Source organism: Brassica napus, chromosome C8 (assembly GCF_020379485.1).
Source record: "Brassica napus cultivar Da-Ae chromosome C8, Da-Ae, whole genome shotgun sequence".
In the NCBI taxonomy this organism is placed as follows: domain Eukaryota; kingdom Viridiplantae; phylum Streptophyta; class Magnoliopsida; order Brassicales; family Brassicaceae; genus Brassica; species Brassica napus.
The window spans coordinates 44,626,833-44,654,821 of NC_063451.1; the positions used below are offsets into that span (position 1 = coordinate 44,626,833).

Sequence of the window (27,989 nt, forward strand, 5' to 3'; positions counted from 1 at the left end):
TGAGTTGTCAAAACAAATTAAAGTGACGTTTCTTTTCACACTTTATACCAATTGAATTTGATGCTACATTTTTATTTTTATTGTTTTTGTGGTGAATTTTTTTTTTCCGTCTACCCATCTAAGCTAGATCAAGTGGAGAACAGATGAGCCGATTCTCCTAAGAGCATCTCAATCTGTCTGGATCTGATCTATAAGGGAAAAAAGATAGCCTCTGGTCCTTGCATCCTTTGCTAAAGCGTCTGCCCTGCCGTTCCGGCTCCGAGGAATATGAGATATCCTCACATCCCCGAAGTCCTCTTGTAATCTCTGTAAAGCCTCGATCTCTGTCGCGAACGCTGGCCAATACATAGGGTTTGTAGTCATTTCCACTAAGTCTGAGCAATCCGTCTCAAACCGTACCGAGGTTATCCTTCTGTCTCTCATACAAGAGGCTGCCCAAAGTAAACATTCCATCTCAGCATGCAAAGCTGAAAGGCTCCTGTGACACACCCTTAATTCGAAGTATTCTGAGCCCATTTGATCCTTAAGACTCCACCCTAAGCCACTGACGTTGCCATTATTGATCCATGATGCATCAATTTGACAGGTAGGGATTCAGGGCATCCAAGGGGGCACTGTCTCAATCTCTGTAGTGGGGTGGGGGGGGGGGGATCGTCTTGATCCTCCTTTGCTTCCTCCTTTTCTCCAACATTATGCTTCCAGAGAGGCGTGTTGAAGAGTGTCGATTGGGGATACGTCTTTTCCATTAAAGAGTTTGTCGTTCCTCGTCTTCCAAATGTACCAACAAATCCATGGGAAGGTATCGAATTGTGGTCTCAAAGGGGCCACCTCTTTTCTCTTCCAAAACAGGAAGTTCATGTTTTGATAAATGGATGTACTCGGGAAGTAACCCGGAAAGGACAGATAGTCCGATAAAGCCCAAACCTGAAGGGCTGGGGGGCATTCAAAAAGAAGATGATTAATCGACTCCACTGGGCCAGCACATCTAGGACAACTCCTATCGGTGCCCAGGTGTCTATACATGAGCCTCTCTGCCGTCGCCACACAGCCCGAGATAGCCTGCCACAAAAAATGCTTCATCTTGCTCGGGGCCTTTATCTTTCACACATGGCTCTGTAGGCCTGTGATACTTGGTTCTATAGCCACTTCTTGTGAAAGACTCAACTTGGTTGATCGAAGTAGGTCATAGCCGGTTTTAACAGAATAAACTCCTGATTTTGTGTGGTTTCAAACATATCCATCCAGAGCATGAGAGCGAGAGGGTTTCAGCCCAAGTATCAAAGGGATATCATCTGGGTGAAAGGAATCCCATAAAAGTTGTGTATCCCACTCCTCGATATCATTCCTAATAAAGGACTGAACAAGAAGTTGGGGTAGTCTGTATACAATGTGGTCAGCAGGTCTAGGTGGTCGGGCTACTCCATCTAGAACCCAAGACTCACTCCAAACCCTCGTATCTCGACCCGTACCAATTGTTTTCCGTAGACCCAATATGAGTAGAGGTTTTGCTGCCATAATACTACGCCATCCATATGATGGTGAGTATGTACGCCGATCTTCTAATGGAGAGGTGTGATTATAGTATCTCTCTTTTAAAACACGTGCTAGTAAGGAGTTCGGATAATGAATTAGTCTCCACAATTGTTTTGCAAGAAGCGCTATATTGAAATCATGAAGATCGCGAAAGCCTAATCCCCCCGAATCTTTGGTAGTACAGATCTCGTCTCATGCTATCCAATGTAAACCTTTGCTGTTTTGTTTTGAGCTCCACCAAAAGTTAGATGTTGTACTCCTTAATTTATCGGTAATGCCTTGTGGAAGCAAGTAACACGACATCACAAATGTCGGAACTGCTTGAGCCACAGATTTGACTTGAACTTCTTTTCCTCCTTTAGAAAGAAGTCTTGATGACCAAGTGTTGACTCGCCCATTGAACTGATCTTGTACAAAGGAGAACACATTCATCTTCGAGCCACCGATTTGTTCTGGTAATCCAAGGTACATCCCCATGCCGCCTTCTGAAGAGAAACCTAAGACATCTTTTATATCTTGCTTCCGAGAATACTCCACTCGGTTTCCAAAAAACATCGATGATTTGGATGCATTTAGTCGTTGTCCTGATGCCTTTCCATATATGTCTAAAATGTCTATGATCTACTTGCATTGGCTTAATTCCGCCTTACAGAAGAAAAGACTGTCATTGGCAAAAAGAAGATGAGAGATCCTCGGGCTTGTCCTAGCAACACGGAGACCCATAATCTTCTTCTCCGCTTCCGCTCCATTTAGAAGTGAGATCAATGCCTCCGTACACACGATAAACAAAAATGGGGAAAGGGGGTCTCCTTGTCTTAACCCTCTCCTAGGTAGAATTCGCCCTCTTGGTTGCCCATTGACTAAGACTTGATATGTGACCGACGTGACACAACACATAATGAGGTCAACAAGTCTTTCATCAAAGCCCATCTTTAGCATCAAAGCCGCTAAGAAGGTCCACTCCACTCTTTCATAAGCTTTGCTCATATCTGTTTTAATAGCCATGAAGTCTTCCCTACATCTTTGGTTCGTCCGTAGGGCGTGGAAGTTTTCTTGTGCTATCAGAATGTTGTCAGTTATCAAACGTTTTGCCACAAAGGAAGATTGTGTCTCCGAGATCAAGCGCGGGATAACTCTCTTGAGTCTCTTGCATAGAAGCTTAGATATAATCTTGTAACTAACATTACAAAGACTAATAGGTCTGAACTCGGTCATGTCCCGAGGTTTTTTCTTTTTCGGGATGAGACAGATATTTGTCTGGTTCAGTAATGGGTCGAAGCTACCCGTCGCAAAGAAATCTCGGACAAGTCTAATAACATCTTGCCGCATCTCCCGCCAGAATTTCTGAAATAATTTACTAGTCATACCATCTGGACCAGGTGCTTTATCCGGGTTGATGTCGAAGAGAGCTCTTCTAATTTCTTGTTCCGACGGTTCCTTTAAGAGTAACCTATTGTCGGTACTGGACACCTTTTCCGAGATAAAATGGAGGGAGGCGTCCAACTCTGTTGGCGAAGAGGTAGAGAAGAGATCTCGAAAGTATTGAACAGCTACGTTCTCCACCTCGATTTCACTCTCTACCAGCTTTCCATGCTTGTCTTTGATACTAATTATCCGATTATGGGCTCTTCGTTGTTTTGTAATGGCATGATGAAATTTAGTATTCCTGTCACCATATATATGCCACTGATCTCTGCTTTTTTGTTTCCAAAATGTATTTTCTTCTCGAAATGCCAAAATCAGTTGTCTTCTCAAGTCCTCCAATTCTTCTGTTGTAGTGAATTCATCTTGTGCCAAATCTATCTTTTCTTTTAACTCCTTTATCAATATAGCCGAGTTTGTAGGATTTTTCTGTTTCCATGAACTAATTTTATTTCGACATGAGGTAACTTTTTGGTGAAAATTCCTCATTGGAATTTCATCATATTGTCCCCATCCCGAGATCACCGCTTCCTTGAACCCCGGTTTCCCGATCCATCATCTTGTCGAATCGAAAATTCTTTCTTGTCCTCCTAACACTGGATTGAATCCGTGCTAGGACCGGTCTGTGGTCTGATCCCCATAGCTGTAAGAATTCTACAACTGAGTGCGTAAATAAAGCGTGGCATTCTTCATTTGCCACTGCTCTATCAAGTTTGCATTTAACTTTGCCGGATCACCTTTTTCCTACCCACGAGAATGAGTTTCCTTCATATGGAAAGTCAAGCATTCCACAATTCTCTAACATGATTCGGAAAGGGAGGAAAGAGCTCTCTAAACAACGCCTTCCTCCCCTCTTCTCATGGTTTCCAGTGATCTCGTTGAAGTCTCTAATCATGAACCACGTTTCGCTTCGGTTTGTACTCATGCGTGACAATCGTTCCCAAACCATGTCACGATGTCTAACAACAAGGTCACCGTATACAAACGTCATAAAAATCACATGTCCTTCGAGACTGGTTTTAATATCAATCATGTGCGCGTCTGCATACAAGATAGTAACCGAAGGATCATCCATGTAAAAAAGTGCTAGGCCACCGCTTCGTCCACGAGGCTCAACGGTACAAACTTGATCATACCCATAAGAAACTTGTAAATTTTGGAGAACATAACGATTGTTTTTTGTCTCCGATAAAAATAGAAATCTAGGTCGAAAACAGTGATATAACTCATCAAGATGTCCCTTCGTGAGGTCGGCTCCCACACCTTGACAGTTCCATGCCACTGTGTTCATCTTACAATTGTTTTTAGAGGTTAATATGTATACTGGACATAACAACACCAGTTAAAAAACTAATGTGATGATCCAAAACAAACTGCTGGTTGATATGGATACCACCCGTATGCTCTTTATCACTGAAATGAAAGACTTGCAAGCTCTTTTGCTGCTACCGTAGTATTTATCGGAGCTCCTTGAATATCCAATCTATTTGAAACGCTAGAGGAATGGGGTGCAAACTCAAAAGCTGATAAAACAATGATTCTTTTTTTTTTTTTTTATTGGAGCAGTTGTATATTTGATTTATCAACACCAGAAAACTCTAATGTGATAAACCAAAACCAAACTACTCTGAAAGTGGATCTGTGAAATAAATTTTGAAAAGCTTCAGATCTACTTTGAAAATCCAAGATCTGTGAAGATCTAGTAAAGATCTACAAAGATGGAGTAGCTGGGTAGATATGCCTCTCATAGACAAGCTTTCAATCAGTTGCACACCTTAATAGAGCCCATTTCCTTACCAAGTCATCATCTTCTTCCTCTTGCTAGGAGCTTGGAAAGTACTTGGAATTCTTAGTGGTTTGAAAATAGTTGTTGAATTTGAGAAAAGCAAAACGTTCTAGTCACCCACGACTAAGAGCGTTGCTGGTTTAGATAGTAGAAACAAGTTCTTCCGGAACAGAGCGGAGGAGCTCCAGGGAGGACTACCACCGTCCTTTGTTAAGAGCTTGGACTTTAACAAGAGACTTATCTAGCTTTGAGCTTGAAATGGCTTGTCAGATATAACTTGATGCAATGAAGGGAGCGTAGGTTAAGACGGAGACTTCCAGGGAGGACACTTTCAGCAGCTGACCACCGGAGATAGCACAAACATGTCGAAGGAAGGAGCTAGAGATTCAAAATTTGAAACCTCGGGAAGAGGCCAGAGAGCATATTCTCTCTCTACATCTCTCTCCTAAAGGCGTTTACCATCGCAGTTTTTGTGGTGAATCGAACGCCCACAGCTTTACATTTTTAATCATCGCCAGAAATGTTGTACTTTAAACGGATATTTAATTTATGTGCAGCAAGTCAAAAAAGTTGGAAGCCCTTTTTTCAAAAAAAAAAAAAAAAAAAGTGAAAAAAGTTAGAAACACTTTGTTCAGACGAAGCCACCAATTGGATGGCGACTGCACCTTTTCATTAGATCGCATATTCTAACAGCGACGACTTTTCAATGCAATCTGAAATAGAATAATCGTAATTTTAGTTTATATTGTGCTCTCTTTATCGTCGAATAATCATAGATTATTGGAAATTTGAAAGAAGATATAACATATGTGAATTTAAGTATCAGCCACTCAGGTTTGTAGAAAATCATTTGGACGTTAGATGTCCGACAATAGACATTTGCTATCTTGTATCAAAATTTAGCAAAAAAAAAAAACATTTGCTATCTTTTTATAATGTTTATTACGTAGGTGGATTGTCTTATGATGATATTTTTCACCTCATGCAGGGGAGATGAATCATATTAAAGGTGTGAAGTGAATCTACCAGCAACGACACTCTTAATGGTGTGTGCATACAAAAGCATCTGCATGGAATTTAATGACGTCGTTCCTGGTTTAGGACAATCTGAGCTACGATTTCGATTAATTCATTCTGAGAGGCGAGAGACACAGTGAAAGGTGCCTTCTTTATTGGCCTGGAGCTCATTATTTATGATGAACACATTGAACAGGTATGAACTCATTTTCGCTGATTGAAACTACTCGACGACAGGGTTGTGTGATCCTGTCTATATTTATTTATGTTTCATCGATGCTGATTTAGTTTTCTGTTCTTTTCCACTCCAGGAGTTGTGTAAGGGATCTAGTTGGACTTTTTGCAAAAGTGACTCAAAACTTGGAGTCAAACAGAAAACTAACCTTTTCTTTTGACTCCTTTTTTTTTGAGATTTTAACCCCACACCTGCACTTTATCTACGAAAATGCCATTAACATTTTTTTTTTTTTTTTCGAAAATGGCTTCTTTACTGTCTCAACCTCATCTTCTTCAAGTATTTACAATACTGCCACTGCAATGAATAGTGGCAACAACCTTGTACGAACTGTTTGGAGCTTTTAATGCCCTTTAATGCACGTAAATCTCTTTACACTCTCTCTGTTTCAATTGTTATGAACTAAAAACAACATTTCTTTCACTTTCTCTCTATATTCATCCAAAAAACTCAAGCTTTTGATTCAAAATATGGGCTATGGTTGCAGAGCCATATTTCTTTCGTTTTGACTTACGGTTGCTTTCGTTTGAGGTTCTGGGTGGTTGGAGAAGACCCTGTGTGCAAACGAAGTCATCTCACCTAGTTTAAGGTACGAATTTGAATTTTTTTTCAAGATCTGTTCGCGTAGAAGACTTACTAGTAAGTCATCTGTATGTAGAAGACTTACTGATGAGTCTTCTGGTCAAACGGACGACTTAAATTAAGTCGTCCAGCTTTGTTTGTTAAAAAAAAAACTTCAGACGACTTATATATACGTCGTCTACGAGAAACGGGCTAGTTTTGCATTTGACCGAATCGTGTCAGATCTTTGACTATTTCTGGACGACTTATAATTCAGTCGTCTCTGGGAAAGTTAAAATTTCAATATTTTATGAAAACTTGACGACTTACGTGTAAGTCGTCCTAGGTTAGTTTTGTAATTGAAAAATAAAACTTCATAATTTAACTTTAACCAGACGACTTAATATAAAGTCGTCCCTCCAGAAGACTTAATTTAAAGTCGTCCGGGGAAAGCAAAGTCGTCCAGAATTTTTCCCAATTTTCTGGTCAAACCTTGCTTATCCCGGACGACCTTAAATTAAGTCGTTTAGCTGGACGACTTTCATCTAAGTCGTCTGGAGAAAGTTAAATTTCAAGTTTTATTTTTCAATTACAAAACTAACCTAGGACGACTTACACGTAAGTCGTCAAGTTTTCATAAAATATTGAAATTTTAACTTTCCCAGAGACGACTGAATTATAAGTCGTCCAGAAATAGTCAAAGATCTGACACGATTCGGTCAAATGCAAAACTAGCCCGTTTCTCGTAGACGACTTATATATAAGTCGTCTGAAGTTTTTTTTTTAACAAACAAAGCCGGACGACTTAGAATTAAGTCGTCCCTTTTAATTTTCAATTGCAAAAGTGACCTCTTTAGACGACTTACCTTTAAGTCTTCTGGACGACTTAATGCTAAGTCGTCTGCGGCAATGTTTATTGAACTTCTTCATTTCCCTTTTCTCTATGTTTACTAATGTGTTTTATTTTGAATATTTGCAGATGATTTTTCAGTTACATGCAGTGTATGGAGAATGGTTGTTGAGAGATTTCCGTTGGGATTTTGTGGTTGATGATCTCAAAGGAGGAAGATTGTTTTTATTGAATGAAGATTCAACACATGCTGAACTTGTTGCAATGGCTCAAGAAGATTATAACCTGGACATGAGAACAGTGAGTGTGGAGATTAGCTACTCATTACCAGCAGAAATGATGATGGCTCCAGGCAGTCTTCCCATTCATGTTACAAGTGATAGACAAGTTCGAAACTTGCTGGAGATACTCAAAACCCATAGAGTATGTCTTTGTGTATCAAGCCGCAGCAAGGTCGAAACGGTTTCAGAGAAAAGGGATATTGATGAAGCTGGTGAATGGGAAAAAGATGTTGGTGATAATGATGAAGCTGGTGAATGGGAAGAAGATGTTGGTGATAATGATGAAGCTGGTGAATGGGAAGAAGATGGGGAGGAGGAAAATGGGGAGGAGGATGCTGATAATTCTATTGTTGGTGAAACGGATCAGAATGGTGGGGATTACAGTCTTTATGGAAAGGTTCCAGATGAGGACGAGGAAGATGATGATAATATTTGTTTTGAAGAAATCCAAAAGACATATGCTAAGACAAATGCTATTGAAGGAGGAAAATCGAATGGTACCAGTATCTATGTCAACCAGAGTTTTGTTAGCAAGGGTGCTCTGCTTTCAGAGCTGCGGTTGGCAGCAGTGAGGGGTAAGTTTTCTTTCAAATTATACAAATCAACGAAAACTCTCGTTGTGGCAACATGTCCGGTTAGCTATTGTGGATGGAAGGTCAGAGCGAGTGTCAAACATGGGACAAACACGTTTTGGGTAACAAAGTATGTGGAAAAACATTTATGCTCAGCGGGAGACCGAATCGCTCAGCGGAGACACTGTACTCCGAAGTATGTAGGTAGTCTTTTCATTGATCGTGTTGGAATCATTGATGGGATAACTCCGCAGCATATCACTGATGCAATGAGGAACATGTTTGGCATGGCGCTTGATTACACCACTTCATACAGAGCACTGTTATATGCACAAAGATTGGTGAGAGGATCAGCAGAAGAAGGGTATTCGCGTCTGGCATCATATCTCGAGCAAATCTCCATTGCAAATCCTGATTCTATCACGGCGATAGAACTTGATTCTATGAAAAGATTTAAGTATCTATTTCTCTCTTTTGGAGCTTCTATCAAAGGTTTTAAGTATCAGAGAAGGGTCATTGTGGTGGATGGAACTCACCTAAGTGGAAAGTATGGAGGAACTATGTTAGTTGCAGCCGCACAAGATGGCAATTTTCAGATATTCCCATTGGCTTTTGGGATCGTGGATGAGGAAGATATACCTTCTTGGGAATGGTTTTTCACAAAATTGGCTAGTTGTATATCTCATGACAAGCCTCTGGTGATAGTCTCCGACCGGCACAAGGCCATTAAAAGTGCGTGTGATAAGGTGTTTCCTTGGGCAACCCGAGGAATATGTTATTATCACCTTCAAGATAACATTGTCAAAAAGTTTAAAGGGAAACATCTCATGTACTTGGTGAAAGGGGCTGCTTATGCTCACACGGTTTACGATTTTGACCGGTACATGGCTGAGATACGGAGTGCAAACCCGGAACTTGCAACGTATTTGGAGAAAGCCGACGTCAGGCTATGGTCAAGGGTTTATTGTAAGGGGAACAGGTTCAACATAAAAACAAGCAACATTGCTGAATCTATTAATTCCGCACTGAAGCGAGCAAGAGGATTTCCGATTACGTTCCTGCTGGAGTTCATAAGGCAGAAGTTAGGAAAATGGTATTGGAAAAGGAGACAAGATGCTTTGAGTCTCACAACTGAACATAGCGGGGGTGTTGAATACTTGCTTGCTGTTCGAGAAGAGATAGCGGGTACGATGACGGTCGAACCAATTGATGGATGGCATTTCTTTGTCAAAGGTGGCAAAATGGACTGTGTGGTTGATTTGGAACATGCAAAGTGTGATTGTGGTGTCTATGGAGTGGAGAAAATACCTTGCTCTCATGCTATAGCTGCTGGAATACATGCTGGTTTGCATATCTCCACACTTGTATGTCCACTGTACTCAAAGAATTATCTGTATGCAGGATACTCAGAGAATATATATCCTATCGTGTCACAACATATTGAGGAACGAGAATGCTTTCCTCCAGAACTAAAGCGTGGTCGGGGGAGACCGAAGAAATCAAGATGGCAATCTTGGTTGGAGCTATCTAGGATGAGAGGACACAAACCCAGGAAGAAACACAGGGCACGGAGATGCTCAAACTGCAAGGAAACTGGCCATACGAAACCACAATGTACACAACCAGTTGACTAGTTGTCCAGACGACCTAAATTTAAGTCGTCCAGTCTTGATTACCCGTCCAGACGACTAAATTTTTAGTCGTCCAGTGTATTTTATTTTTAGACGACCTTCTACTAAGTCGTCCAGTGTATTTTATTTTTAGACGACCTTCTACTATCCCTTCAAGTGTATTTTATTTTTAGACTACCTTCTACTATCCCTTCAAGTCGTCCAAACCTTCTAGACGACTTATTTGTAAGTCGTCCAGTTGGAAAACCTTCCAGACGACTTATAATAAGTCGTCCAAACCTTCTAGACGACTTATTTGTAAGTCGTCCAGTTGGAAAACCTTCCAGACGACTTATTTCTTCCAGACAACTTATATATTTACAAGTTCAAATACAAACACTAATCTTTCAGACAACTTATATATTTACAACTTATATATTTACAAGTTCAACTTATATATTCAAATACAAAGACAAGTTCAAATACAAACACTAATCTAATCATACAAGCCCACGAACTTATCACCATCCACATTTTCTTTTAGATGCTGATCAACAAGCTCCTTCCATATATCCACCGCCATATTATCCCTCATTTTCTTTGCGTTGCACCTAGCAAAGTCTTTAGGGTCAAAGGAGACACCGAGAGCATGACATTCAATGTACTTTACAGTGTACACGCCACAATCACCATTGTTGGCCGTGGGTACACCTTTCAGCGGTCTCTCATATGTGTATGGCTCCAACCCGTATTTGACCCGTATTTCGTCGGTGGCTGCGCACTCAACAAGCAGATAAGGGACCATCTGGAGAAAAGGCTCCATTATCGCATCCCATGCGTCTGGTACACTAGATGAAGGTATGCTGTCCCAGACGACTATGTGCCTCTTAGGGATCGATATCCAAATAGCAACCCAATGCTTGTCGTCCAAGTTCACTGGCGCATAGATATCATCAATGTCCTCCCCCCACTTCTTGTTTGATTGGCAAAATGAAGGTATTGATCCGTCATAAAAATACGACGCCCCACCAGGTAGAACTCTTCCTAAACCTTTGTGATCAGGTTCCGATGTTTTGAAGAGGTGATACTGCTCTCTCCAAGACTGGGAAAAGTTGTGATCCAGGAAGCACATTCGCTCGCTCCTGAAAGCTTGTGGGTTCTCCTGATACCTCTGCCTTAGCACATTAATCCAAGCATCTATATGCTGCATATTAAATATAACAAGTTAGAAGTTACCAGACGACTTAAATATAAGTCGTCTACGTGGTCGTCCAAGTAGACGACTTTCCAGACGATTTATCTTTAAGTCGTCTGGAAAGTAGTCTACTTGGACGACTTTGTAGACGACTTAAATCGTGTGCAGAAGACTTACGCAGTCTTCCAGCCATCCTCTGGCTGTCCGGAGGAAGTGGTACCACCTTGTTGGTGATGTACGTGGTTTGTCCTCGGTCTTAGTTAAATAATGACTGCAAACAAAAAAGCAATCAGTTTTGGACGACTAAATCAAGCTATTATGGGTAAAGCAATCACTTACGGATCAGTTTTCAACCAATCAGCGAGTTCCTTCAACCGATCTTTGTTTACTGGCGGAAATGGATTATAGGCTGCCACTTTATCTTTTTTTTCTCTGCCGTATAAGGAGATCTCACAGTGGGAGCAGGTTTCTTCGCTCGTTTACTCTTTGCACGCTTGTCCAATACAACCAGGCTCGGTTCTGAAACTGGATCGCTTGGCTCGGTGGAAGCGAGGCTCGGTTGTTGATCGGTGGAAGCGAGGCTCGGTTGGTGATCGGTGGAAGTGACAGCAACAATCTCTTTGGAGGTCTTATTTACCGAGTTCGCCTCGGTTGCTGTATCCTCCGGCAACCATCTCTGCAATAAAAGTTGCACACAAGTTAACTCTGGACGACTTAAACAAAAGTTGTCTGGACGACTAGTTGGACCTGGACGACTTAAAATTAAGTCTTCCGTGGTCAACTAGTCGTCCAGACAACTTACGTTTAAGTCGTCCAGGGTCAACTAGTCGTCCAGACAACTTTTACAGTCGTCTGGACAACTAGTTAACCCTGGATTTGATACTAACCTCTTTGATTTGAGGAGGCTGTTTCTTTTGAGGAGGAGGCTGTTTCTTTTGAGGAGGAGGAGGCTGCTGCTGTTTCTTTTGAGGAGGAGGAGGCTGCTGTTTGGTTTGATGAGGAGGAGGCTGGTTACTAACCACGGTTTCATTGGCATGAGGGGTAGCCTGTTTGTTTCTACCCCCGGTTTCTTTGGCAAGAGGGGTAGGTTGTTTATCTTGAGGGGTAGCCTGTTTGTTTCTACCCCCGGTTTCTTTGGCAAGAGGGGTAGGTGTTTATCTTGAGGGGTAGCCTGATTGGTTAGAGTGGAGGGGTAGCCTGATTGGTGACACCAACCTTCTTCTCCACAGCTTCCAATCTATCGGACAACTTCCTAAACTCCCTCATGCACTTATTAAACCCTTTTTTCATGCAGTCAGCTACGCCCTTGAACATAATTTCCAACTCCTCTCTGGTCACCCCTCTAGCCTCTTCTCTAGCCTCTTCACTAGCCACTTTAGGAGCCTCTTTACGAGCTTTCTTCCGAGGTCTTGGATTGTCTTCCTCCTCCTCCTCCTCCTCCTCCAACACAACCATCTCTTTGGCCTTCTTTGATGGAGTCACAACCTTAGGTTTTGTATTGACCTTAGTACCAGTGACTTCCCAGCAATCCATGGTCCACTTCCACGGTCTCCGCTCATACATGACTTTAATGATGTTCTCCGCGGGCAGGTCCTCAACCTCAGAGTCCCATTTTGGCCACATTTCACTAATGTCCTTCTCAACAAAGTTGATCACGCGGGTCTGCAGTAAATAGAAGAATCGAGTTAGATATTTGAAAAAAATACTAAATAGACGACTTAATTATAAGTCGTCTACTAAGTCGTCCAGCTGGAAGACCTTCCAGACGACTTATAATAAGTCGTCTAATAAGTCGTCCAGATGGAAGACTTTCCAGACGACTTAATTAAGTCGTCCGATAAGTCGTCCAGCTGGACGACCTTCCAGACGACTTATAATAAGTCGTCTGCGCAGTCTTTTGGATTGAAGTAAATACCTGACTCAAGATAGCAGCTTTCATTGATCTGCGGCCTCTGCTGCCCTCGTAAGCCAGTATCGGTGGAGACGGACTGTCTGCTCTGGGACCACCAATACTAGCACCCAATTCCGGCATAGCTGTGTACGTCCAGACCTGAAGAACTTGTATAAACCCATCCACGGTGTAACAGCCAGCAATTTCTTTGTTCCACAAAGAGTCCATCAGCACCTTAAATGCGACTCTCCCCCATGGATAATTCTCAAACCGTTCTAAATCCATCACTAGCCTTGCCAGAGTAGATCGTGTAGCGGTTGAAAACTTTCTCCCTTCAATGAATCCAGTGAAGATGGAGAGGTACGCGAGCCGCTTGCGATCTTCCCTGGACCAATCCCCGCATCTCTGCAGTGCTGCTATTATCTGATCAGTAGTTGGCCCAGCTTCCAGATGAACTCCCAGCATCCCCCAGAAAGAAACCATCTCTGGGGTAACGTCACATTTTGGTGTCTCAAGGTCCTCGATGTACTCGCAGTTTAGACCAGTGAGGTTTTCAAACTCTAACAGTGAAAACCTCAAAGGTTCTGGACCAACGAGAGACCACATCTCATACTTCTTCTTAATGTCCAGCTTGAAACTGAGCATGTAGTGAACCAGCCTTGAAGCCCAACCAAATCCCTGCTCCTTGAACTTGATGAAAACTCCCAAACTCGACTCCTTGAGCTCTTCAAATTCGTCATCAGTAAGAGCTTTCCTAAGAGCAGTATGCAACTTGCTGTTATCCGTATGATACGAAATGCTATTGTGGGCTTCTGGTTCTTCCCCTGATGTGTATAACCTACGGGGGAGTTCTGGAATATCCATCCTTTTTGTCTGCAAAATAATCAAAGACAACAATATAAGTCCAGACGACTTAGTAGACGACTTATAATTAAGTCGTCTGGAAAGTCTTCCAAATGGACGACTTATATTTAAGTCATCTACTAAGTCGTCCAGTTGGAAGACTTTCCAGACGACTTAAATTACTTACAAGTCTTCCAGTCGCAGAAGGAGTTGGAGTACTCGTCATTGCGGTTATAGATCTGAAAAAATAAACGTGAAACGGTGAGAATGAGTAAATTGATAGAGACAACGTTTTATGTTCATCTTTTCCTCGAGATTGATGACTTAGCGGCGTTAGGGTTTACAGAGAAACGGCGCTAAGGTTTACAGAGAAGAAGCGGCGGCGCTAGGGTTTAGAAGAAGCGGCGGCGCTAGTGTTTAGAACGTTGGTGACCACGGTGGCGAGGGCGACGGTTTGTTCGGAAATAGTGGAAGCGGCGGCGCTAGGGTTTAGAGGAATCGGCGGCGCTAGGGTTTAGAGGAATCGGCGGCGCTAGGGTTAGAAGAAGCTGCGGCGACAACGGTGAGAATGAAGTGAGATAGATAGCCGATGTTGAGAACGATGGTTTGTTCGGAAATCGTGGGAATTCGAAATCGCCTTTGAGAGAGAACTGTTAGGGTTTCTGAATATCGCGAAAAATGAAACAAAAAAAAAAATCACCTTATATATTGGGTAAATAATCCGGTTAGCTTTAAAATTACATTGGTAAACTTTAAGGTTTGGTCCGGTTTAGACGACTTATTCTGGCTGATAATGTACAACAGACGACTTAATATTTAGTCGTCTGTTTTCAGACGACAAAATATTAAGTCGTCCTAGACCCTAAAATGAACCCCTAAACTAAAATGACTAGATTAACTAACTAACCACGTTATAAAATCAAATTATACTTAAATAGTGTTTACTATACACAGAAATGAACACGCATAAGTAATTTTAAAAATTTTCAAAAACGGTTTTAATGCTTTCCAAAATCTAACCCTAAGAACACATACAATACTACAACATATGTTGATGAAACATAAACTTAAGAATATCATGACTCACTACTTTCACTCATCTATGCTGAAAACAATTGAAATTTGTTATATCTTAATTTATACCTCCTAAGACATATGTTAATTACATAATTCCCATTTTTCACTTATCAAAATATTTTTTACAAAATTTTTAAATTATGTTTAAGACTAACTGTCCAGACGACTTTAAGTTAAGTCGTCTGGACGACTTATTTTCAAGTCGTCTAAACAGACGACTTGCGAGGGGTAGAAACGTAAAAAGAATTCCGTTTTTTTGTTTGGTCACAAGGGGATAGTTGTAATTTCAATAGCCTTTTAGGTTACTTTTGCCTTTGACCCAAGTTGGGGTATTGTTTTGGGTTTGACTCCGAGTTTTGAGTCACACTTGGCAATTCTCCCGATTTAGTTTGGGAACACTTTTTTCCAGCCTAGCTTCCTCTGGTTCCGGTTGAGGTATTGCAAGTCTTTGCTCGGTTTGGTTTAATGACGTGGTGAGGCCCTATTTTTTTGTTGCATCTGATTGTGAGAAATACTAGTATTTTTTTTTTTGGCCAGATTGATTGAGCTTATAATCATAATTAATGTTTCCTCGTGGTCGTAATGTTCATTTGTATTCACTATTTTCATTACATGTTCCAATATATTTCTTTTTTTTTTTAAGATTCTCCAAAAGATAATTTTCTCAGCAAACTCTTGAAGATGCTCCCAAAGTCTCAGATCTGCGATACTCTATGTAATCCATTGAAGGAGACATGATGGATTAACTGGTGACGAAATTACCGAAAGAACTCTCGAGGAAGATGAAATTATCAATGATTTTTTTGATGTATCCTTTGGGAAAGACCAATATTTGGGCTACCATTTTCCTGCAAGAACACCCTCAGATTCTACAGATTCTACAGAAGGTAAAGATAAAAATAGAACATCATACCCAAAATTTGACTCTTAAACAGATACATAAAATGGACTACCTTTTTCAGGCGCCTCATTGCAAAACAAGTTTATGGCGTTTTTAAACTGGTATGCTTTGTTTCACAATCTCTTACTGAATAAAAAGAGCCTTTTTTATGGGGTATTGATGAGACACTTTAGAGTAATACTTTAGACATTCTCTCTATGGTCTATGCTCCTAGTCTGAATGGAACACACTAAATCATCTTCAAACTCTTTTGTTTATTCATTTTTCATGTTTTTTTAAAGGCAATATCTCACTTTGTTCACGTACGTTCACCTGAATCCTGAGATTTACAGCAATCCAAAGAAATGTCGACCTTCAGGATAGAAGGTATGTAGATATAACAGATTTGTGGCGCATTCAACAATTAAACTGTCTTTGTGATTTGTAGTTGATGTTGCAAAAGATTAACTAAACATGGTCAGGTTCATTCTACAGGGATACATGCCAAAACCAGGTACATTCCTTCTTTTTGTTTAGGAAGCGGTCTTTGTCCCGGGAAAGATTTTGCCAAGCTCGAGATTTCCATTTTTCTTCATCTTTAACCACTGAAAATGGGTTTAACTACGCTATCGTTGAGGCTGTGGGTTATGAGTTCAAAACTATCCAGCTGAATCAGCTGGTGAGAAGGGTTCTGTCTTGCTTTGATCCCAAGATTCTCTGTAGCCGTGCACTAGACTCTTGGAGTGAACACGTACAAGCCGGAAATTAGTGTATACTTGGAAGGTTAGGGGTGCAGAGAGAGGACATTTAAGTCTCTAGGAGAAGAGAGTGGACCAGTGATGTATCATACTGATATGATACAAGGCACGTGGGAAGGAGATGGTACCTGCACAATAAGAAGAAGAGAAGGCAGTTACTTTCAAGAGAAGAGTATAAATAAGAGGGAGGATTGTTAGTAAGAGTTAGTTGGTGAGTCTTGGCCTTGCTTCTCTATTGAGAGCAAGATTGTAATTGGCTTAGTACTCTGGTTTGTAGAGGCTAAGAGAAGGAGTTTGAGCAGTTATTCATCAAATATACATCATTGTTCTATCACATACATTTGAGAAGCTTGGCAAGTAGTGTGTGTCGCTTAGATCTACCTTGAAGTGGGACTGGAGCAGCAGTAACAAAAGAACACAAGAGGATCTAGCAGAACTTTATGTAAACTATTTTTGAGCTCTCTGTTTTTGAAGTAATGAATGATGATTTGTGAAGTTGAGGTGTTCCCTTCACAAGCATGTGTGTTGTGTTTTCGTACTCTACAGTCTACAAGTTGACTTTAATATATGGAATACCATTATGATTTATCGTTTTTCCATTACTTATATGTCTTTTCTTTGGTTATCGAGGATTGAATGAAAAAAAAAACAGGACAATATACTTGGATCACAATCCAGCGATATTAATCTTGAAGTTTAGCATCCGCACAAATCATACAAACATTAGTTCCTTACTAACACATGTTCTTGCTGGTTCACATCATCTTCAAAGTCATTAGCTTCCTATCAATAGTGCAACCTGCACTACCAAAAATCTTAACTCAAACTCATATCTAACAGAAAAATAAAATTTTGAACTGAATAGAATTATTAGGATATTGAAATTTGAAAACTTATGTTATTCATTAATAATACTACCTATTAAAAATAGAAGAAATATACATGTTTAACCATTTGCGAGTATGCATTCATTCCTCTATTAATAAATTTAGAAATAATTGTTTATGCACTTCGTTGTTATGTTCGGCTTAACAACAATGTGAACTTAGGCTTGCAAAGTTGATTTGTTTTACCCTTTTTCTATTAGTGTAACAAAAAAATAAATTGATTAGTTTTAGGGCGATTCTCCCAAATATATGTTTGTAAGTTTTTCTTACAAAAAGAGTTTTCAAGGAGAAAAATAAGACACTTCTACTCCTTGATATATATATATATATATATATATATATATATATATTTATATTTTCTTATAATTTTCGATTATATATTTTTTAATTCGAATTTTTTATAAAAAAAGATTGAATCTTTTTTCAAAAAAAAGTATTAATTGTTTTTCTAATTTTCCTTTTGAAATTCGAAAATACTTTTGAAACTATTTTTAATTTTTTTCTATTTTTAAATTTTGTTTACCCCACCCCTTAAATCTAAAACCAAAGTCCGGGGTTAGATAACTTTAAGGTTATACATATATATTTACTCTTCACTAAAATTTCTTTTTGTCACTTTCTTTTTTAGAAGCTATTTTGTGAAAATAAAATTAAACGGGTTATCCTACAAAGTTTCTCTTAGTTTTATGTAAAATTCAAATATATCTTTTCGAAAAACAATTTAAATTTGCTAAAACCTCACTAATGAAAATATTATGAGAACAAAAGTACAAGTTACAGTTTCAAGTTTAATATTCATTTCGTAACAAATAATTATAACTAAATGAAATTTTCCAAAATATATGATAGTTAGGAATACTAATCACTAAACATCTAAACTTATACAAAATGCTCAACGCAGAGTAAACCTGAATAATATTTAATAACAATGTGATCAGTGAAGAGGTAAACCAAAAACTATCAAATGATCATAGTTTCTGATTTTAAAAATGTGAACAATGGTATAGTAAAAATATTTCTTTGTGTGCTTGAGTCCATGAGAGATGTTATAGTTGCTTACAGATCATTGAAAAATTAGAATATCTATAAGATTTTAAGATACTAAGTTGGTCATAAACACGAATCCCAAAATATATAAATACTTACATGAATTAACCATATACAATATTTTTTAAAAAAATCAATTTATATGAAAGATGTTATAGTTGCTTACAGATCATTGAAAAATTAGAATATCTATAAGATTTTAAGATACTAAGTTGGTCATAAACACGAATCCCAAAATATATAAATACTTACATGAATTAACTATATACAATATTTGAAAAAAAAATCAATTTATATGAAGTTATATGAATTTTCAAATGAAATTGAAAAAATACAAAAAAAATTATATCATCCAATTTATAAAGTCTCTTGGGAGCATATTTCAATATCTCTAGCACTCTTTATTTATTTATTTTTTTTGAAAAAAAAAATTCTTTATTTAATTATTGTTTTTCACCTCTATATGCTTTGAAGTTTTTTTTTATGCTTTGAAGTTTGAACAAAGGAATAAATAATATCAAGTGAAAGGAGCCAACCTTGAAAGTTTCTATGGTTTGGTAAATAAAATAACTTGCATACTATTTGTTTATAACTTGTTTGGTGGCATTATCACTGTTACATATGATCAGTCCTTTGAAATGTCAAGAGTCGGACGCAAGAATGTGTCACTAGCATAGAGTGCCAACAGGCAACATCCACGACCGGTAATGACTTGTGACGACCCACCAGTCCACCACATATATATCTTGCATTTTCTAACTAAAATCCAATATCAGATAAAAGTTGAGAATTAACGAAGATATAAGAAAATTAGATGAGCCGGTTGATTACGTAGTGTACATGATCTTAAAATACAACTTGATGATACAATTGATGAATATATTTACTATATCGTTCATTCGCGGAAGCAAACCTCGTTACGATTAGATTTTGGACTTGAAAAGTAGTATTTTTTTTCATATATTAATTAATTGTTTGTGTAGCTTTCCAGTAATCTGCGTCCAAAAGTTTTTTGGTTATTTTAAGAGGAATGAGTCGACGTCAAGAAACAAACGAATATGCGAATTATTACTTGAAATAATTCCAATAAAATGTTAAATGTGGTATGTGCTTAGAAATAATCGGACATGGAAGCAGGGCCGTGCCTGACTTTTGACCACTGAATAAGCATACTAAACCACTGAATTAACAATCATTATTGTCAAATTAGCCCTTTAAAATATTTATAAATACATTGGCCCCAACCACATGCTTGACCAGCTTGTGCTCACGGCCCTGGTGCAAGTCAGAAAATGAGACAACACGCTTTATAAGGCTTAGAAACGGAAAAGAAAACGGAATAAAAACATATTCTAAGTTGGGTTTAGTTTAGCTCTATCCAGATGTACATTATGATTTATGAAATAGCTGATAACTATTTTTCAAATAAATCCGCTTTATAGAAGATTTGTGCTTATAAATAATGATATAAACGTTAGATAATTCTACGTATAGAAATATTAAAATGTTCCTAAATATTTATAATATACTTTTTGACAAATTATCGTTTGTTAAGTTCATCCTAAATCCTAATAGTTTCCACTGGACTTAGGAATTAAGAATAGCGGAAAGTGGGTCAAAAATTATCAAAACACTTTTTTGTTTGGCAGGTGGATGAGAAAAAAAGAATAAAAAACAATGAAAGATGTAGGGTTTCAAGATCAATATGTAATGTTTCCAATCACAAATTAGCAATCGATCCTAGGTCATAATTACTGTTACTGCAGCTGAAACTAATTATAAAACTAACATTGGGCTCAAAGCGGCAAAGCCAAAAGCTAACATTTTCATCTAACTTGTTTATAGACATATTAATTCTATTTGTTCTAACCAAAAATAAATATGGATATTTAAATCAGAATTTGCTGTAGTTCTTGTAACAAAAACTGTTCGCGAAGATGCTATTATAGTGTTTTAATTTCTAGTCTCACTTTGTAATAGTTTGTATATAGAGAAAACACTATCTTGGAAAAGGAAATCGGTCAACTTGTTTTCTAAGATAATACTAGATCTTCACCCGTGCGGACGCACGAATATTTGCTTTTGTAAACATTTAAAATTATATACATACACTATTGTACTAATTAAATTAGAAGAGACTAATTAATTAAATATAATTGAGTTATTTTTATTATTCTAAAAATTTAAACGATTTTGATTAATTTAATTTTCAATAAACCAATAAATTAATCTGATAATTTAATCTATTTTATAGCTTTTTATGGATTGCAAAATTGAATTTTTGATTTTGATTTAAATTAAATTAAGGATTGCATATCTTCTAAATTTATTAGGTAGCTAAATATTAGGCAATTTCGTAATAATTTTTATAGAAATTGCTATTTATAAGGTCAATGGCATTAGATAGTAATTATTTAGGAAAACTTAGGGTTAAGATTTATTTGTACTTCAATTTTAATAGTTTAGATTATTGAAACAAATCTCAGCTTTTACTTTTGTTTCTGCATGGTGCTTTCAGAAAGAATGTAATGAATAATGATAATGCATTATTTCCTCTTATCTTTACTCTTGGAACGTTCAAAGAATGGTCGCTAGATTATTTAAATTGTTTTAACACTAGCAAGAAGTAAAATAATAGTACTTAATTATATTATAAACTTAGAATAGATCTCATATTTGGATTGTTACAATTCGATATTCTATATTTTATTGGTACTTGTTCTGCATCAACTAATTACGAATACTCATATAATACACTCGGTAAAACAATGTAATATTATTAACATCACTATATATATTTAACCACTACATAAACGAAACACACTTGACGCCAAACTTACAGAAAAGTAAAACAAAAAAAAAGAAGGAAAAACACCAAAACGACACGCACATATGACAACACAAGCTACATGCATGGTTCAACATCACTTATCAACATAATCATCTATCACAGGATCATATTGAAATGACCATGTGGGGTTTATCAGAAGATTCACTCATGCAAAATAGTTATCAATATCTTCAAAACTGTCTTGATGTTCATTGACGGGCATCATTTCTTTGTTGTCCGTCTCATCCTCCTGAAGAAACCTCGTAAGCTCTTTCATGAACTCATTGTTCTCAGCACAAGACTCTTCCAACACCATGAAATCTTCATCATTCAGAAATGTTGAAAATTCGATATTATCCTCCTTATCCCAGTACATTAATCGATCGTTAATGGATGACTCAGAAAATGCGGACGGAGACGACGTAGCGTTACCGTTAGCGGTCATAAGAAGATTTGAGGTTGGTGCGAAGGAAGAGCTCGCTGACTTATCTGATTCGGAGTCAACGGTGGCACTTGTAGTAATAGTAGTATGTGTGCCACCACTACCAATAATTTCAGACAAAACACTCTGGTTGATTCTCTTTCCGAATCTATTAGCTACTCTGTTCAAGAACCTAGCCGACTTCTTCACCTTCGCACTATGATCAGGACCATCATCACTCATTATAATTGTCTGATTAATGTCTTGTTTCTCCGGAATATCCTGCAAATTTGCTGATATGCTTTTGTGAGTAAGCGGATCAACACCTTTCTTGATCAAACGTTTTTTGATATGAGTGTTCCAGTAATTCTTGATTTCGTTATCGGTTCTTCCTGGTAATCCACGAGCTATTGCAGCCCATCTGGTAATCCATGATCTTTTGATTAAAGAATTTAGACATCGGTAGATTTTTCTTATAGACATCTTGCTCTTTTGGAATACTCGAGATCGTTTTATCATAGAACGAGAAGAACGCAATAGATAGGCAGAAAGAGATCTCTACTTGTTTTGTTTCTCACCACAAGAGAAATAGAGAGAGAGAACCTTTAATATTTTTTTCTAAGAGATGTTTGTTTCACTTGCAAAGTGAGAAAGTTTGAGGAAGAGGCACCATCTTTATTTACGCGGTGCTTGTAGTACGTGTGGCTGCCTACAGCGACGTCATTTTTGTATGTGATTGTCACATGGCTCATTTTGATTTTTTTTTTTTTTTGTCATCTGTTAAAATATAGTCGTCATCAGAGAAGGTTACTACAAGATTCCCTCGTCGTTACAGACTCATTTTCCAACCGAACCTCTTTCTAGACCTCTACGGCATGACGCCAATAACTATATCCAAAAATTCAGTTTTGTTTCTCAAACCAAAAACCATCAAAAAAATCAAACATAGGATAAAACTCTCTCATTGTCGAGCATTGTCCACAGCCACCAGTTAAATGCAATAAACATTGAAGATTCTTTATGAATCTCCAAAAGATAATTTTCTCAGCAAACTCTTGAAGATGCTCCCAAAGTCTCAGATCTGCGATATTCTATGTAATCCATTGAAGGAGACATGATGGATTAACTGGTGACGAAATTACCGAAAGAACTCTCGAGGAAGATGAAATTATCAATGATTTTTTGATGTATCCTTTGGGAAAGACCAATATTTGGGCTACCATTTTCCTGCAAGAACACCCTCAGATTCTACAGATTCTACAGAAGGTAAAGATAAAAATAGAACATCATACCCAAAATTTGACTCTTAAACAGATACATAAAATGGACTACTTTTTTCAGGCGCCTCATTGCAAAACAAGTTTATGGCGTTTTTAAACTGGTATGCTTTGTTTCACAGTCTCTTACTCAATAAAAAGAGTCTTTTTATGGGGTATTGATGAGACACTTTAGAGTAATACTTTAGACATTCTCTCTATGGTCCAGGAAGCAAAACTTGAATAAAAAGAGCCTTTTTATGGGGTATTGATGAAACACTTTAGAATAATACTTTAGACATTCTCTCTATGGTCTATGCTCATATTCTGAATGGAACACAGTAAATCATCTTCAAACTCTTTTGTTTATTCATTTTTCATGTTTTTTAAGGCAATATCTCACTTTGTTCAGGTACGTTCACCTGAATCCTGAGATTTACAGCAATCCAAAGAAATGTCGACCTTCAGGATAGGAGGTATGTAGATATAACAGATTTGTGGCGCATTCAACAATTAAACTGTCTTTGTGATTTGTAGTTGATGGTGCAAAAGATTAACTAAACATGGTCAGGTTCATTCTACAGGGATACATGCCAAAACCAGGTACATTCCTTCCTTTTTGTTTAGGAAGCGGTCTTTGTCCCGGGAAAGATTTTGCCAAGCTCGAGATTTCCATTTTTCTTCATCTTTAACCACTGAAAATGGGTTTAACTACGCTATCGTTGAGGCTGTGGGTTATGAGTTCAAAACTATCCAGCTGAATCAGCTGGTGAGAAGGGTTCTGTCTTGCTTTGATCCCAAGATTCTCTGTAGCCGTGCACTAGACTCTTGGAGTGACCACGTACAAGCCGGAAATTAGTGTATACTTGGAAGATTAGGGGTACAGAGAGAGGACATTTAAGTCTCTAGGAGAAGAGAGTGGACCAGTGATGTATCATACTGATATGATACAAGGCACGTGGGAAGGAGCTGGTACCTTCACAATAAGAAGAAGAGAAGGCAGTTACTTTCGAGAGAAGAGTATAAATAAGAGGGAGGATTGTTAGTAAGAGTTAGTTGGTGAGTCTTGGCCTTGCTTCTCTATTGAGAGCAAGATTGTAATTGGCTTAGTACTCTGGTTTGTAGAGGCTAAGAGAGGGAGTTTGAGCAGTTATTCATCAAATATACATCATTGTTCTATCACATACATTTGAGAAGCTTGGCAAGTAGTGTGTGTCGCTTAGAACTACCTTGAAGTGGGACTGGAGCAGCAGTAACAAAAGAACACAAGAGGATCTAGCAGAACTTTATGTAAACTATTTTTGAAGTAATGAATGATGATTTGTGAAGTTGAGGTGTTCCCTTCACAAGCATGTGTGTTGTGTTTTCGTACTCTACAGTCTACAAGTTGGCTTTAATATATGGAATACTATTATGATTTATCGTTTTTCCATTACTTATATGTCTTCACTACAAGAAAACAGCGATATTCTGACGGACATTCTGACGAAAAATGAAATCCTCGGAATATCCCGAGGAATTTCCGAGGAAATTCCGAGGAAACACAAAATTTGGTTTCCTCGGAATATACCGACGGAATTCCGAGGAAATATCAATCCGTCGGAATATTCCGAGGAAATTCCGAGAAAATATGTGTTCCTCGGAAAAAACGGATGAATTCCGAGGAAATATTATAGCCGTTGGAGAGCCGTTTGGGGATTTTACAAAATTCCGAGGAAATTCCGACGAACTAGCCGTTGGCGTCGGAATTCCGTCGGAATTTCCTCGGTTTGTCGGCAGGATTTAACCTATAAATACAAGCACTCCTCTTCCTCTTCATTCACTCCATATCTTCATCCTCCCTCTTACTCTATTTACACACGAATTTGATTCATAAAAAATATGTCTTCTTCAAATTATTTTCGTTCTTGGATCGATCGACCTCATTTGGATCCGAACACGAGATTGCTTACGGAAGAATACCAACGAGGTATAACCGAATTCATGGGGTTAGTTCACCGACAATCGGAAGCAAAAACAGGTATGTTAAGATGTCCTTGCTCTAATTGTAAAAATAGAAAGGTTATTAAAGAGTGGGATGTTTGGACTATCATCATGGGGAAACTGATTATGAACATGGTAGTACTAGCGAACCTCAGCCAGCGGTTAGATTAGAAGAACCAATTAGAACGGATGTAGATTATGGTGTAGGTACTGAGCAGATGGTAAATGATCATTTTAGAGGGGAAGATTTACCCAATGCACAAGCTAGGAGATTTTATGATATGTTGGATGCTGGAAAGCAACCATTGTACGAAGGTTGCAGAGATGGTCATTCAGCTTTATCATCTGCTACAAGATTGATGGGCATTAAAACAGATTATAATTTGGCTGAAGACTGTGTGGATGCGATTGCTGATTTTGTAAAAGGTATTCTACCCGAGGATAATGTAGCTCCTGGTTCATACTACGAGGTTCAGAAACTCGTAGCTGGTCTTGGTTTATCGTATCAGGTAATAGATGTATGCAGCGACAACTGCATGATTTATTGGAGGGCGGATGAACAGCGGGTTACATGCAAATTTTGTGGGAAGCCTCGTTATAAAGATACGAGTGGAAGAGTTCCAGTGCCATATAAAAGGATGTGGTATTTGCCTTTGACGGAAAGGTTGCAGAGGTTGTATATGTCTGAACGCACAGCGCAACCAATGAGATGGCATGCAGAGCACTCAACAGATGGTGAGATCAGACATCCTTCAGATGCAAAAGCGTGGAAGCATTTCCAATCAAAGTATTCCGACTTTGCGTATGAGAGAAGAAATGTCTACCTTGGATTATGTACTGATGGTTTCAGTCCGTTTGGCAAGAGTGGAAGACAGTATTCTCTATGGCCCGTCATTCTTACACCATACAACCTACCCCCAAACTTGTGCTTGCGATGAGAGTTTTTGTTTCTCTCGATTCTCGTTCCCGGACCAGAGCATCCTAAGAGATCACTTAATGTGTTTCTTCAGCCACTAATATATGAGTTGCAACAACTATGGGCTCAAGGTGCGGAAACATACGATGTTTCGTGTAAAGAAAACTTTCAAATGCGGGCAGTACTAATGTGGACAATAAGTGATTTGATGACGGTCTTGTGAGGGACGTGGTCGACCTGGTCCAAACTCAGGTGGTAGACGAAGTGTCTCAGCTTCAAACCGAGGATGACGCTTCGACGGCTTCGACCAACTTGTCCCGGTTTCGAATCAACGAAATCGTTGAATCCGTAAGTTCTTTTTTTAAAGTTCAATTCATTTATTTCTTGGTTTAAATTTGTAAATTTGGCTATTTTCTATTCAGTCGGTTCCAAAGAAGAAGGGACATTTGGTCGGTTTGGGTCGTCACACCCGGTCGGTTCCTCCTTCTTCTGCACCACCGCCCTTTGTTGATCCAGAAGTACTTACGGCTCACTTGAAGGACAAGGATGATCGCATATCTTTGTTGGAGACCCAGATGACGGCTCAACAGGCGGGCTATTAGGCACAGAGGAGGCTGAACCAACAAATGATGGAGATGATGCAGAGGATGTACCCGAACGAGGTGTTCCCGGACGTGCCAGATCCGTAGTTTTTTTTTTTCCAAAAACTCGGAATGTTTTATTTTTATTTGTGAAGCTTTGAATATTAATTAATATGATTTCAATTTTAATTTTAATTTTATATATTCGAATTTAAATTTCAAAAATTTTTGGACATATATCCATCGATTGATCCGTTTATATAAAAACGTTCGGAATATACCGAGGGACATCTTCCTCGGAATATACCGAGGGACACCTTTCCTCGGAATATACCGAGGGACATGTTTCTCGGAATATTCCGAGGAAGATGTTCCTCGGTATATTCCGAACGTTTTTTTATAAACGGATCGATCGATGAATATATGTCCAAAAACGCATCGATCGATGTACTTCCGAGGAAATATCCCGACGAAGTTCTTCCTCGGTATATTCCGAGGAGATTTCCGACAAACTAGTGCTCCTCGGAATTTCCTCGGAAATGTGTTTCCTCAGAATTCCGTCGGAAAATTCCGAGGGATTTCCGAGGAAAGAAGAAATTCCGAGGAATTTTTTCCGAGAACTTGTTTCGTCGGAATTTCGTCGGAATAACGTTATTCCGACGAAATTCCGACGATTTTTTCCCTCAGTATCCATGTTGTTTTCTTGTAGTGCTTTTCTTTGGTTATCGAGGATTGAATGAAAAAAAAAACAGGACAATATACTTGGATCACAATCCAGCGATATTAATCTTGAAGTTTAGCATCCGCACAAATCATACAAACATTAGTTCCTTACTAACACATGTTCTTCTTGCTGGTTCACATCATCTTCAAAGTCATTAGCTTCCTATCAATAGTGCAACCTGCACTACCAAAAATCTTAACTCAAACTCATATCTAACAGAAAAATAAAATTTTGAACTGAATAGAATTATTAGTTATGTTATTCATTAATAATACTACCTATTAAAAATAGAAGAAATATACATGTTTAACCATTTGCGAGTATGCATTCATTCCTCTATTAATAAATTTAGAAATAATTGTTTATGCACTTCGTTGTTATGTTCGGCTTAACAACAATGTGAACTTAGGCTTGCAAAGTTGATTTGTTTTACCCTTTTTCTATTAGTGTAACAAAAAAAATAAATTGATTAGTTTTAGGGCGATTCTCCCAAATATATGTTTGTAAGTTTTTCTTACAAAAAGAGTTTTCAACGAGAAACATAAGACACTTCTACTCCTTGATATATATATATATGTATATATATATATATATATATATATATATATAATAAATATATTTTCTTATAATCTTTGATTAAATATTTTTTAATTCAAAAAAAGTATTAATTGTTTTCCTAATTTTCCTTTTGAAATTCGAAAATTGTTTTTGAAACTATTTTTAATTTTTTTCTATTTTTAAATTTTGTTTTCCCCACCCCTTAAATCTAAAGCCAAAGTCCGGGGTTAGATAACTTTAAGGTTATACATATATATTTACTCTTCAATAAAATT

The 27,989-nt window shown here is 38.2% G+C and overlaps 1 protein-coding gene and 1 pseudogene across 1 annotated transcript; both read right to left on the bottom strand.

Moving 5' to 3' along the window:
- Positions 1 to 10,363: 10,363 nt before the first annotated feature.
- On the bottom strand, positions 10,364 to 13,817 carry LOC125591257 (annotated as a pseudogene).
- Positions 13,818 to 21,253: 7,436 nt separating this feature from the next.
- LOC125591258 (transcription factor MYB51-like) lies at positions 21,254 to 22,337 on the bottom strand. Its single transcript, XM_048765151.1, has one exon. The coding sequence runs from the start codon at positions 22,213 to 22,215 to the stop codon at positions 21,442 to 21,444; it is 774 nt and encodes a 257-aa protein (XP_048621108.1). The 5' UTR covers positions 22,216 to 22,337; the 3' UTR covers positions 21,254 to 21,441.
- Between the last annotated feature and the right edge of the window lie 5,652 nt (positions 22,338 to 27,989).